Source organism: Leucoraja erinacea, chromosome 24 (genome assembly GCF_028641065.1).
Source record: "Leucoraja erinacea ecotype New England chromosome 24, Leri_hhj_1, whole genome shotgun sequence".
Lineage (NCBI taxonomy): Eukaryota > Metazoa > Chordata > Chondrichthyes > Rajiformes > Rajidae > Leucoraja > Leucoraja erinaceus.
The window spans coordinates 32,065,880-32,081,215 of record NC_073400.1 but is presented as its reverse complement, the minus strand read 5'-3'; the positions used below and the strand labels follow the sequence as shown (position 1 = coordinate 32,081,215).

General features: G+C 41.4%; 1 protein-coding gene across 1 annotated transcript; it reads right to left on the bottom strand.

The window, feature by feature from the left end:
* Positions 1-4,855: 4,855 nt before the first annotated feature.
* Positions 4,856-14,794, bottom strand: LOC129708998 (chitotriosidase-1-like). The gene is made up of 6 exons (XM_055655126.1): positions 14,779-14,794; positions 13,705-13,734; positions 13,161-13,365; positions 10,360-10,416; positions 9,340-9,505; positions 4,856-5,356 (listed from the first exon to the last, which is right to left on the bottom strand). Exons 1-6 carry the CDS (start codon positions 14,792-14,794, stop codon positions 5,228-5,230), a joined length of 603 nt encoding a protein of 200 aa, XP_055511101.1. The 3' UTR covers positions 4,856-5,227.
* Positions 14,795-15,336: the final 542 nt, after the last annotated feature.

Below are 15,336 nucleotides of genomic sequence, written 5' to 3'. Positions count from 1 at the left end.
TACACACCAAAAATAACAATCAAAAGAAATAGTAGGAAAAGACATGTAAAATAAAGAAACATCAAAAACACCACAAACAGAAGCAAAGCCTCAGGCATGGTCAAAAGCCAGGGAGTACAAATGCGTTTTAACACTGGATTTGAAGATGGACAGTGAGGGGGCCTGTCTGATGTGCAGCGGCAGGGTGTTCCAGAGTGCCGGAGCAGCAACAGAGAAGGCTCTATCCCCTCTGAGCCTCCGACTAGACCTCGGTACCTCCAGGAGCAGCTGACCAGCTGACCTGAGGGACCGGGCAGGAGTGTATGGGTGGAGCAGCTCAGAGAGGTAAGGCGGGGCGAGCCCATTCAGAGATTTAAAAACAAATAACAGTAACTTAAAATGAACCCGAAAGTGCACCGGGAGCCAGTGTAGGGAGGCCAGAATTGGCGATATGTGCTCCCGCTTCCGAGTCCCTGTCAAAAGGCGAGCAGCAGCATTCGGAAACAACTGGAGACGAGCGAGGGAAGAACGAGCAACACCAAAATAGAGCGTACAGTAATCCAGCCTAGATGTAATAAAGGCATGGATTACTGTTTCAAAATGCTGCCGCTCGAGAATGGGCTTCACCTTCGCCAGCTTCCTTAGGTGAAAGAAGCTGGACTTAACCACCGCGCATATTTGGCGATCTAATTTAAAGTCACTGTCCATCCTAAACCCCAGGTTCACAACTGTTGGCTTCACGTACCTTGACAATGGACCTAAATCAACAAATGGAGGTTCACGGCAGCCATTGGGATCAAATAAAATCACCTCTGTCTTCTTTTCATTAAATCCAAGAAAGTTTAGGGCCAACCAGGACTTAATGTCATCAAAACAAGACAGAAGCGATTTTACAGAAAAGGCATCTTCCCCCCTCAGCGGGCATATATTAGTTGGGTATCATCTGCATAACAGTGGAAGGAGATGCCATGCTTTCTAAGGATGGAACCCAGAGGAAGTATGTACAGCGAGAAAAGCAGGGGCCCCAGAATCGAACCCTGTGGAACCCCATATGACAGGGGAGCGGAAGAGGATTCAAACCCAGCAAGGCTAACACACATGGTTCTGCCCGCCAGATAGGACCTGAACCATCCCAGGGCACTGTCGCAGATGCCCACTAACTGCTGTAGCCGAGATAATAAGATATTATGGTCCACCGTATCAAAGGCGGCAGACAAGTCCAGCAGGACAAGAACCACACAATCCCCAGAATCATTAGCCAGGAGGATATCGTTAAAAACCCTTAGCAATGCTGACTCCGTGCTGTGCATGGTTTTAAATCCAGACTGGAAGATCTCCCGAATATCATGCTCCTCCAGGAATAGTTTTAGCTGAGCATAAACAACTCTCTCCAGCAATTTAGAAATAAAAGGCAATTTCGAGATGGGTCTAAAATTGGCCAGCACAGATTGATCCAGGCCAGGTTTCTTAAGCAGTGGTAGCACTACCGCATGCTTAAAACTCACGTGGACAACCCCAGAACACAAGCTGCTGTTACTACTGGTAAGAACCGACTGCCCTACACTAGGGAAGACCTCCTTAAAAAGATGTGGAGGGACCGCATCACAAGGAGAACCCGATGGCTTAATATGGGAAACCACATCCTTTAAATACGATATAGTCACAGGCTCAAACTTGTCGAATACCACCAGGCAAGGGACCGAAACAGAAGGGTCAGAGGCAGGTGCTGAAATGTTAGCCCTTAAGGAAACAACCTTATCAACAAAAAAGTGCAGGAAGTCATTACACATTTCAGGTGAAGCTTCCAGACAGACAGGCTGCGGGGCATTTAGAACAGAGTCAATGATTTCAAATAGCACACGAGGGTTGTTACACTTTGACACAATAATTTTAGACAGGTACTCTCTCTTGGCCTTTTTAACACTGTTTTGGTAGTGACGCCAACAGTCCCTGAGAATTTGAAGTGAAACCTGTAGCCTGTCCTTCCTCCACTTTCGCTCAGCTCTGCGACACTCCCGTCGTGCTGAATCATAAGACATCACATGCATAAAGTCCAGTTGTCTAAAAAGTGAAAATGTAATATTTATTAAATGTAACACCAATTTCCCCAGCTGATAAATAAACAGTTCAGTTTAGTTTATCGTCACGTGTACTGAGGTGCAGTGAAAAGCTTTTTTTGCGTGCTATCCAGTCAGCGGAAAGGCAATAAATGATTACAATCATTGACTGTATAGATACGTTATAAGTGAATAACGTTTAGTGCAAGGTAAAGCCATTAAAGTCAGATCAAAGGTAGTCCGAGGGTCACCATTGAGGTTGATAATAGTTCAGGACTGCTCTCTAGTTGGGGTAGGATGAGTCATGCCTCTAGAAAGAATAATGCATAAATTGAATATGTATCAGTTTGAATAAACTCTCTTTGTTGTTGAAACCCAGTTGCTGTTTAAGGAAGTAATATGAAATTTGCTCAAGGCAGCAGTCTAGATTCCAAAATGTACACAATTTTCAATAATAATTCCATAATAAATGCATTTCCATATTAGACGAGTCCCGGGCTAATGAACTGATGGCACAAATTCAAATCATGCAAGCTTATGGAATTTCAATTCATTTAATTACCTAAATCTGGATTTAAAAGCTATCATCAATGAGACCAACCATTTGTTGTAAAAATTCAACTGGTTCACTACCATCCTAGAAAGAAGAAATGGCCTAGAAAACCACGCGACTAAAACTCAGTTAGAATAATGTTTAAATGACATCCCAGCACTCACCAAGGAAATTAATTTGACAAAGGCAAAGACAAATCCAGTTAATCCCATAAAGGTCTTTCCTTGCATACCTCCCATGATGGGCACTTACAAAGTTACAAATCCACCCCCCACCACGCGCAAGTTCACCCTATGTAGCGATGTTACAAAAGTTACTTTCAGCAGCGCTGCAGTTCTGCTACTGGCCATGTGCGCGGCTTTGGCACCTTTAAGGGGGGGGGCGGGATTAAAATCCAGTTTTCTACTGCCTGACAGAGGTGGATTTCCTCGGTCTGCTAGCTGCTGAAGAAAAATTGATCTGTCTTCCGTTCTCGATTTTTTTTTTTCAAATAGCGAGACAAATTGATTAAAATAAAAAGCGACTTCTTACGCCCTCAACGCCTACAACGTGACAGATCGCAAGAACGGGACAAAACAAAGGGTAAGTCGTTTATTTTATATGTAATCTTGTTTCTTCGGATGGCTTTAATCTAATTTTACGTTGTGAAAATGTTATTTGGGCCCCATACGAACCGGCAGTGTTTTTCCTGCCGATATTAAGTTCAAATTCACCGCAAATCCAACGTTCCAATCGATCGCGTTCCAGAAAAAACCACTCGCAAGATGATTTAAATGCTTTTTAGGACAATCATGTCATAAGAGCATATAAATCGTCTATATTTTGTGTTATTGTCTATCCATAGCCAATATTTTTATACTAAATATCAGTTTTAGTCCCATATATTGTGGAAAAAAAAATGTATTATATCGAGTGGATGTTTCTAGATTAATTTACGGGAATTAAACATTAAATTCCTTCCATCTGGCATATAAATTCATGACAGTGATATTTAAAAATCATGTTATATTGTGAATTCTTGTGTGAATGGGATTAGTTTGTTATTTGGATACTTAAGCTATTTAAAAAATATATTATTTTCTTAAGAAATGGAATCTACAGGACATTCTTAATGGGAAAGTAGTGCGCAGAAAGGCATGTCATGCGTGGTTTGAAGAGCAAAAACTTGTAGTTTACAATGCCAAAATTGAAAAGTTGAGGAAAAACAAGGTCAAAATTTTGTAACATTGCTACCCTATGTTCTCCCCCCACCCTTCCCGGCGGTCCCCCCTCGTCGGGTCCTCCGTTGTCCCTCCCCCTCCAATTTCAGGCAGTCCTTGTTTTTTCCCTCCTTCCCCAGCTCTCCCATAGCTTACTGTCTCCGCCTCTTCCTTTCTTTTTCCCGTCCCCCCCCCGACATGAGTATGAAGAAGGGTCTCGACCCAAAACGTCGCCTATTCCTTCGCTCCATAGATGCTGCCTCACCCGCTGATTTTCTCCAGATTTTTTGTCTACGAATGGGATCCCACCATTGGCCACATCTTTCCATCTCCTCCCCTGTCGGCTTTCCAGAGACCGCTCCCTCTCTAACTCCCTGGTCAATTCATCCTTTCCCACCCAAACCACCCCCTCTCCTGGCTCTTTCCCTTGCAACAGCAGGAAATGCTACACTTGTTTCATTACCTCCCCCCTTGACTCCATTTAAGGATCCAAGCAGTCTTTCCAGGTGCGGTAGAGGTTCACCTGCACCTACTCCAACCTCATCTATTGCATCCGCTGCTCTAGGTGTCAGCTGCTCTACATCGGTGAGACCAAGAGTAGACTTGGCGATCGCTTCGCCCAACACCTCCGCTCGGTTCGCAATAACCAACCTGATCTCCCGGTGGCTCAGTACTTTAACTCCCCCTCCCATTCTGAATCCTACCTTTCTGTCCTGGGCCTCCTCCATGGCCAGACCATAAATTGGAGGAGCAGCAATTCATATTTGGCTTGGGCAGTTTACATCCCAGTGATATGAGCAATGACTTCTTCAATTTCAGATAGTCCCTGCTTTTTCCTCCCCATCCCAGCTCTCTCAGTCCACTTCCTCTGCCTCTTCCTTTCTTCTTCCCGTCCCCCTCACCCACCCTTACATTAGTGTGAAGAAGGGTATCGACCCGAAACGTCGCCTATTTCCTTCGCTCCATAGATACTGCCTCACCCGATGAGTTTCTCCAGCATTTTTGTCTACCCATTTACACAAGTTCTGTTATCCCACTTTGCTCACCCACTCCCTACACATTAGGGGCAATTTTACAGAGACAAGTTAACCTACAAAGCCAATGTGTCTTTGGTATGTGGGAGGAAACCCACACGCTTGCAGGGAGAAAGTGCAAATTCAACAAATTCAATCTCATTTACCTAATTATTACTTCGACTTAATCTCGATCATCAGCAAAGAGATGAAATGAACCTAGTCATCAACTATTCACTAACTAAAATGTTCTCACCTCCCCTCCCCATCCACCCTCCTTCATGGCAGTCCGCCCACTCCGGATCCTTCATTGTCCATTGTCCCCCCCACGCTGGGTCACAAAACCCAGTTTTGTTCCTCTGTCTTAGCTTAATATTACAGAAAGAACTGTACGACATGAAAATATCTGCACTTAAAAAATTGTACTTACGCAGCAATTTTAGCCACTTCATAACTCGTATCAATGGTGCCTTTAGCAGCAGCCACGGCTGCCACAATCAGTAATCTACGTTTTCCTGATGTTTCTTCTTCCTTTACAAAGGCAGCTTTTATTTCCTGGGGGTACAGATAACCAATATTATGGTCCATGATCTCAGCAGACGTTTTTTGTGATGACAGGAGAGATAACTATCTTCAAGATTATAACCATACTTTTATCCAATACATATCCATTTCCAAAAACAAACTTTCAAAACAACAGCATTTAAATTAGGTCTCCTGAAATCAGTGAAGGAACATTTAACATTTAGAAATTGCAACCTACTTATATCATCGGTCCTGAAAAGGCCAGAATTAAAGCCTGATGGGAAGTATTGGACACAGGAAGAAATTTTGGAAATTATCCTTAGCTTTTGATAGGTCAAAATGATGACAACCATCAACTCTATTGACCCTCCAGCAATCTTTAAATTGTTAGAAAGCTGGTCAGACACGCAGCAGGTAAACCAGAAATGTCTTAGAAGACCCAACTCCAAGCTTTGCCTTCATAAACTATGCCTGGTTTCAAAAGCTATTCCTCCCATGATTCCCCATTAAAGCTCAGTGATTTGCTCAATCTTTGACCTATCATTTTGGAATCTCCTTAAACTGTTCAGCATAAATTTAGTTTGATAATAATTAAACTCTATAAATGTTATGGAACAATGTCATTATAACATCAACCGTACCAGTGTCCACCCTTGCACCACAGAATTGTACAGAATATAAATGACACCTCTTCAATGCTGACTGTTATGCCTAACCTCATAACCTGGTGTTACGATAATTCCTTTCCCTCCATGTGAGTAAGACAAAGGAGATTATGATTGACTTCAGGAAGCAAAGTGGTACACATACATTGACAGTACCAAAGTAGAGATAGTTGAAAGCTTCAAGTTCCGAGGAGTAAATATCACCTTGTCCTGGACTAGCCAAATTGAAGCTATGGCCAAGACAGCACACCAACGCCTCTACCTCTGTAGAAGGCTTAGGAAGTTCGGCATGTCCCCAACAACTCTCACCAACTTCAACAGATGCGTTGTAGAATGCATTTTATCAAGATGTATCACAGCAAGGTTTGAGAACAGCTCCATCCAAGACCGTATGGAATCGCAGAGAAGTGTAGACGCAGCCCAGACCATCACGCAAACTAACCTCCTTTCCATTGACTCCATCTACACTTCACGCTGCTTTAGCAAGGCCATCAACATAATCAAGGACGAATCACATCCAAGTCCCTTGCACCTCTGATTTCCGAATCTCCCCATGTATAAAACAGTGCACGCGTTTATTCCTATTATTAACGTGCATGACCACACACCTTGCTACGTTGCATTCCACCTGCCAGTTCTTTGCCCATTCTTCCAACTTGCCCAGTTTCTGCAGACTCACTGCTTCCTCTCCACTAGGTGCCCCTCCACCTTTCTTTGTATCATCCTCTATTGACCCACCATACCAGAGGACTGGGAGAAATTTAGAATTCAACAGAGGAGGGCAAAGGGGTTAAGAGGGGGGTAAATAGAGCATGAAAGAAAGCTTGCAGAGAATATAAACATTGACTGTAAAAGCTTCTTTAGATATATGAAGAGGAAAAGGTTAGTGAAAGACAAATGTAAGTTAGAAACAGGTGAATTTATAATGGGAAACAAGGAAATGGCAGACCAGTACTTTGGTTCTGTCTTCACTAAGACACAACCCCCCAGAAATACTAGGATACCAAGGATCTAGCGTGACAGAGGAACTGAGGAAATTCACATTGGTCTTGAAATGGTATTGGGTAAACTGTTGCGACTGAAGGCAGATAAATCCCCAGGACCTGATTGTCTGCATCCCAAAGTGCATCAAGGAAGTGGCCCTATAAATCATGGATGCATTGGTGATCATTTTCCAATGTTCTATAGACTCTGGATTAGTTCCTCTGGACTGGAGGGTAGCTAATGTAAACCCATTTTTTAAGAAAGGAGAGAGAGAGAGAAAACAGGGAATTATAGATCAGTTAGCCTGACATCGGTGGTGGGGAAGATGCTCGAGTCAATTATTAAAGATGTAACAGCAGAGCATTTGGAAAGCAGTGACAGGATCGGTCAAAGCCAGCATGGATTTATGAAGGGGAAATCATGCTTGACTAATCTTCTGGACTTTTTTGAGGATGTAACAAGTAGAATGGATAAGGGAGAGTTAGTGGATGTGGTGTATCTGGACTTTCAAAAACCGTTGATAAGGTCCCATACAAGATATTAGTGCGCAAAATTAGACTACATGGTATTGGGGGTAGGGTATTGACATGGATAGACAACTGGTTTGCAGACAGGAAGCAAAGAGAAGGAATTAACAGGCTCCTTTTCAGAATGGCAGGCAATGACTAGTGGGGTGCGGCAAGGCTCAGTGCTGGGACCCCAGTTATTAATTGGCACAAAGATAGGTGGCAGTGTGAACAGCGAGAATACTATGAGGATGTAGGGTAACTTGGATAGGTTGGGTGAGTGGGCAGATGCAAAGTAGATGCAGTGTAATATGGATAAATGTGAGGTTACCAACTTTGGTGGCAAGAACAAGAAGGCAGATTATTATCTGAATGGTGCTAAATTAGGAAAAGGGGAGGTGCAATGAGACCTAAGTGTCCTTGTACATCAGTCACTGAAAGTATGCATGCAGGTACAGCAGTCAGTGAAAAATGCTTATGGCATGTTGGCCTTCACAGCGAGAGGATTTGAATATAGGAGCAGGGAGGTCCTACTGCAGTTGTACAGGGCCCTGGTGAGAACGCACCTGAAGTATTGTGTGCAGTTTTGGTCTCCCAATTTGAGGAAGGACATTCTTGCTATTGAGAGAGTGCAACGTAGGTTCACCAGGTTAATTCCTGGGACTGACAAATGATGAAAGAATGGATCGACTAGGCTTATATTCACTGGAATTTAGAAGGATGAGACGGGATCTTATAGACACATATAAAATTTCATACGGGATTGGACAACTAGATGCAGGAAAAAGCGTTCTCCATGTTGGGGAAATCCAGAACCAGTGGTCACAGTTTAAGAATAAGGGGATGGCCATTTAGGACATTCTTGCTATTGAGGGAGGGAAGCATAGGTTCACAAGGTTAATTCCCAGGGTGGTGAGACTGTCATATGCTGAGAGAATGGCGCGGCTGAGCTTGTATACTCTGGAATTTAGGATGAGAGGGTATCTTATTGAAACATATAAGATTATTTAGGGTTTGGACACGCTAGAGGCAGGAAGCATGTTCCCGATGTTGGGGGAGTCCAGAACCAGGGGCCACAGTTTAAGAATAAAGGGTAAGCCATTTCGAACGAAGATGGGGAAACACTTTTTCACACAGAGAGTTGTGAGTCTGTGCCTCAGAGGGTGGTGGAGGCCGGTTCTCTGGATATGTTCAAGAGAGAACTAGATAGGGCTCTAGAAGATAGCGTGGAGTCAGGGGATATGGGGAGAAGGCAGGAACGGGGTACTGATTGTGGATGATCAGCCATGATCACATTGAATGGCGGTGCTGATCATTGAAGGGCCGAATGGCCTTCTCCTGCACCTATTGTCTATTGTGATGAGAAAAAAAATTCACGCAGACAGTTGTGAATCTGTGGAATTCTCTGCCACAGAAGGCAGTGGATGCAAATTCACTGGATGTATTCAAGAGAGAGTTAGATAGGGCTAACGGAATCAAGGAATATGGGGAGAAAGCAGGAACAGGGTATTGATTCTGGATGATCAGCCATGATCATATTGAATGGTGGTGCCGGCTCGAAGGGCTGAATGGCCTACTCCTGTACCTATTTTCTATGCTTCTTTGTCCTACTACAATATGACTTTTCAAAATACATTACTTGGTACCAACAAATCCAAGACAGGCACCATTTTCAGATCGCCATTTTGATCTCATTCTTACTTGACTGGCGTCACAATGGGGACCCAACGTATCCATGGGTCGTCTAGTTTAAATTAAAAATGGCACTCATTGTCAGAAGGCTTGTAACAATTCATAATCAATAGTGAAGCAGCACTGCTCATTTAAAATTATTTAATTGGAATATTGTTTTATTTACCGTTACCAACGCTGTAAAACGTTCTTTATTTTCTGGTGGATTTCCTGTGGTACCTGGAAACTCCCAATCGAGCTCAAACCCATCAAACCTATGCTTCCTCAGAAAAATAATCACAGAATTGATGAATCCTTGTCTATTTGCCGGAGTAGACACCATGCTATTAAAGCTGAGGGAGAAACCAGAGCGGGAGAAGCTAACAATAAGAATTTGTTGAGTTAAATCATCAACATTGTAACAATGTAAACAAACTTATGTTGATGACATGTTTGACTTGAAAATACAAGTATTAAAATAAAATTACATATTTTACTGAAAAAAAGCTCAGACTGTGGATTAATACATATCTTTTGAGATATAAATGCTGGTTAAATAAGAAACACATACTTTTAAATTGACTAGTACTCAACTCGAAGATCTAAATAAATTGTTGACTAAATGAGATGATACCAAAACTATAAATTGAAAAGATTCTAAAATTAGCCCAAGATCTGTTCTGAGATACCTGGTTCATTCAGACAAAGCATGGAAAAGAGAAATCAATGCCAGATTCAGTAATCTCGATTTTAATTGCATCCATCCGCCCCTGCAGTATTTCGGAAGGAATTAAATAAATCATATGAAGCCGCATAAAATAGCCCCAGCTGCAGCTTATAGTTACATATATTGGTTTTTGTTTTAACTTCCCCCCAATAACCCAAAGTATTCACATTCACAAGTGCTTCGGACCCCTGAGAACAATAGTTGGTGAGAGTTTGGTGGAAGATAGAAAAGAGTTAAAAGTTAATTTGCACTGGACAATGAAGTCAGAAAAAAATAGCAGTAGCCTAGTCTTCCGCAAACATTAATGAACTCCTGTTTTTAAAACTATCGGAACCTCTAGCCCTCTGACCGAGCTAGATACTTCGGTGATTTCAATCTTTCTAGTTTTATACATTTAACATCTTTTACAGGAAAATATTGTGATTACTTGACAATTGTTACATTGATATAGTTTGTTAATATGCATGTATGTGTACTTACAGTGTAGAACCAAACGACGCTCCTCCTATTGCCAGCAGTGTTTGCAACTTGGTATTCCTTCAAGAAATAAAATAATGTTTGGTGCAACTTTAACAACTAACTTGATTCAGATAATTTTAGCTTTGAAGGCTGCTTTCAGCGGTAAAAAATTATATACAGGTTGAACAACAATTTTTCGGCAACCTCGATTCCAGAGCCTTTCTGGATTATCTGATTTTCTGGACCGACAGAGGTAATGTGATAATGAAACGACAATACACCCCTAGCGCGTTAATATTACCCCTCCCGTGCCTCCTCCTCGCACCACCTCCTCCTCCTCACTTGGAGTCAATAACATACTCTACAGTGGAAGCAACAGCAGGTGAGAGGGGACAGAGCCCAACAGTGACCGAGTGCATTGAGTTGGTGGGGGCACATTGGTGGCCCCGGGGTGACAACTTGAGCCGCAAAAACAGCCCTGTGAACTGATGAAGAAGGGCTCGCAGCTGCAGATCAGCAGCATTGATGCCTAGCTTTAAGTGAAACAGCACAAAGTGCTGGAGTAACAGCAGAATGAATTGGCCTGAGGAAAGGGTCCCAATGTTACCTATCCATGTTCTCCATAGAACCGGACTGTTTACTTACTCCAGCACTTTGTGATCTTTCAGTGTGTGAAGAAGGATTCGCTGGTGCACCGTGAAAGATGGGGCTCTAAACTACCTTGGAGATGGTGCGAGCCAAGAAAGGGACAACAGGTCCGTCCGTTATATCCGACATCTTATACATGAGGTAGACAAAAATGCTGAAGAATCTCAGCGGGTGAAGCAGCATCTATGGAGCGAAGGTGACAATTGTTTAGGATTGGAGATTAACTGGGAATATTTCTTCAAACCTGATCTTCCATCTTTAATGAATTATCTTTTGTGAAATCATGGCACTTTATTCCAGTCTATATCCAATTATTTCGATAATATATTTTGAGCTGTGTAATTTTATAGAATTTCAAGGCAAAGGGGCCAGAGAGAAGTCCTTCCTCATTTACTTCCATTATTCCCCAACTGGATTTCATTCCCGAGAAGCTGAAATTGAATGCATCATCCCAATTATTCCAGTGGTGAAGATGGGAATTTTTTGTTCAGAAATGTATTGGTGCTTCAAGTTACATATACTTGGCCATTGTCGAATCAACAAACCACCATTTTGGTTGGGGGAAAATGAGCGGCACAGCAGGTAGAGCTGTTGACCCAGTGTAAGAAGGAACTACAGATGCAGGTTTACATCGAAGATAGGCACAACATGCTGGAGTAAATTGGAGGAACAGCACCTCATATTTTGTTTGGGCAGTTTACACCCCAGCAATATGATATTCACTTCTCTAACTTCGCAACCGTTACTTTCCCTCTCTCTCCATCCCTTCCCCTTCCCAGTTTTCTGACTAGTCTGACTACATTGATTACATTGCATCTGTTCGCTTTGTTGTCGCCTTCTCCTGGCTAACAATGGTCTATTTTACATTTTCCTGGATCTGCATCTCTTTTGATAGTTTATACTTCCTTATCTCTGTAACTCCCTTTCCCCTGACTTTCAGTCTGTAGAAGGGTCTTGACGAGAATTATCACGTATTCCTTCTATCCAGAGATGCTGCCTGTCCCGTTGAGTTAGTTACTCCAGCATTTTGTGTCTATCTTCGGTGTTGTCTCACAGGGCCAAAGACCCGGGTTGGATCCTGACCTCGGGTGCTATCTGTGTAGAATTTGCACGTTCTCCCTGTATCCAAGTTGGTTTCCTCTGGGTGCTCCGATTCCCCCCCCCGCATCCCAAAGACGTGGGAATTTGTAGGTCAATTGGACTCTGTAAATTGCCCCGTTTGTAGGGAGTGGGATAACACAGAACTAGTGCGAATGGATGATCCATGGTTGACTTGGTGGGCTGAAGGGCCTGTTTCCATGCTGTATCTATAAATCAAAATTAGCATTAACAAGTCTCTGCCTCCTTCCGCTTTCATCCCAAAAGCACTTGAAATCAAACAATATATTTGCAGACTTTTTGAATAACTCATACTCATTGTTGGTTTCTCTTGAATTATTTTCAATTCAAAATTTGAAGGTTCACCCCTAGATTAATCTGCATAAAACTGAAATTGTATCATGCAGATCTACCTTCTCTAATGAGCAATAATATTACTAAAAAGTTGGTAAACTAAAACATCATTAGCAGATTTATTGACATACTTCTAACTTTTCCAAAGATTATTATCAGTGCTTATTTTGTAGACAGAAAGATGCCAGTGCCCACCTTTAATAAATGTAAGATGACTTCGCTGGATATCAAAATTACATTTAACCTTTTAGAGGAAACGGTACACCATAATGATACATTCTTTATGAAAGAACTAGAGATGCTGGTAAAATCAAAGGTAGACAAAAAATGCTGGAGAAATCCAGTCTGAAGAAAGGTCTCGACACGAAACGTCGCCAATTCCTTCTCTCCATAGATGCTGTTCTGAGTTTCTCCATAATGATACGTACCATCCCAAAAGAAAACACTGCTTATTATTTTATCTGTACTTTTGCATATCAACAGTGAAGAGACACTGTTTAAGATAATTTTTGGGCAACTCTTTAAATTCTTGCATAAATATCAGTATCCATTCTGGAAAGTTGGAAAAGTTGTTACCGACCGTGTTGCACATTATAAAGCACTTTTATGTCTACTTTGAAGACACGATAAAGGATTTAGGTGGAATAATGTAAATACCGAAGGGTCCATATAGGGAAAAAGCCATGAGTTAAACTTTTAGTGTGGAAAGTATGTTTACGCACCTCAGTTTGAGATCGTTAAATTGCTTGTAAAGAGTTTCATCATTTCCTTCGACAGTAATAATTTGGTGATTTTCATTCATCTTGGCAAAAGCATATATCAGATGGGTGCACAGAAAAGGATCAATGTTCTCAGGCAAGTAACGACCAATCCCAGTTCTATACTGTGCCCAGTTTGTGAAATAACAGGCAAGTTTGATATTACTGCCTAAAATGGAATATTTCAAAATAAATGTTGAACAAAGATTTTCAGTATAATATTTATGCAGTTAAAAGCAAAATCAATACAGGTACCATTATTTAACTTGTTTTATCTATCACAACAATCTAAAATCTTACTGAAATTTACTTCTGTGCAACATAGCCACTTATTTTTTGATGATAGAAATAAAAATATCTACGTACAGTTTTAAAATGTTCCCAAAAATATTTAAATACCTGTCCAACATGCAGATTCTGAGTTTATCGTTTAACCATTTACAACATTCTAAGAAAATGGACAATTGAAGTAGGAAGTTTTGCATTTGCCAGTAATATTGTGACTCACCAAGTTGTAATTGGGATAAAATGATGAGTCCTACAAAAGTGAAAGAGAAAAATTAACAGAAAATATATTTTACGTACATTTTACCAATCTAGAATGCAATTTTACATCAACAGCCTATCACTTTAAACAAAGCAAGATCTAATTTATTGCAGTTATTGGGAAAAACTGGACGAGTTCTAATTGAAGGTCAGGGATTTGAAATGTTAAATGTTTCTTTTATCAAAGATGTTCCATGACCCGGTGAACATCTCCAGCTGTTCCTGTTTGTGTTTCAAATTTCCAGTCTCTGGAGTTGTTTTTTTGAATTCCATGCAATTTACTGCCACTTCTCTTCCAGGAATGCTCCTTTCTACTGGGAGTTTTAATTGTCTCTTTTAAATAAGAACAGTAAGCATAAGGAACAGGCCGATCGGCCCACAACAGAACACACAAAGTCCATTAAATGAATAAGATTATCCCTGCAGGCACAGAGCTAGGATGAGGTTCGGGTTACCAGATGAATACAATGAAGCCCAGGTTCAGCACATGTCAAGATCTTCACTTATCTGCCTGCACATAACCCATATCTCTCCGTAATAAGCGTTTGAAGTCCCTTTGCCGTATTCAGGAAATTTGACCAGAAAGGGACACCTGCCAGGTTGCTTTTCATCTTGACCAAAACTATCTATGACCTTACTTTCTCTGGGAAACACAATTGGCAACAAATATCACTATTGCCAATAATATCTACGTTCCGAAATAAACATTGGAAAACTACAGACACTATACATCCACTACCTGACTCCTCTGAACCCGACTTTAGCTAGGTGACTCTCTAAACGATAACTAAACTTCCAGTTGCACTTCTCTCACACCACTGGAGTTTTAATCTATGCAGCTAATATGTTTCGCGTTATAGACACTTCTCTACAAATAAACTAACACTCATTTTCTTGCCTTCAATAGTCTATTTACTTTGCCACTACATGTTTGGTGGAGCAAAGAACACCAACAAAAGTTCACACTGCGATAAAAATTAAATTGATGCGTCCTTTGTTCAACGTTTTTACAGATGTATTCTTCATACATTCTTACCACACAGTCCAAACATTGTTCCGATGTTTTGATGCTGTGAGCCTTTGCAGTTTTATTATCCTTGCTGCAGCTGAGATTACTGTGGTGTCACTGGAATTTTTGTAGGGACTCCATATAATCCTATGACTGGTTTCACCATGATAGGAAAAGATTATATACAATTTTTAAATATGTTTTAATTAGTTCCAGTGGCTTCATAATCTACAAACTGAGATTAAAACAGTTGCATAAAGCAGAATTTCAAAACTCCGCACACATTAACCATAACCATATAACAATTACAGCACGGAAACAGGTCATCTCGACCCTTCTAGTCCGTGCCGAACACATAATCTCCCCTAGTCCCATATACCTGCGCTCAGACCATAACCCTCCATTCCCTTCCCATCCATATAACTATCCAATTTATTTTTAAATGATAAAAACAAACCTGCCTCCACCACCATGTAGCCAGGATTCGAGGGGCTGAGCTATAGGGAGGGGTTGAACAGGGTAGGTGCATTCCTTGGAGCATAGAAGGATGAGGGATGATCTTATAGAATTATACACACCCACTAT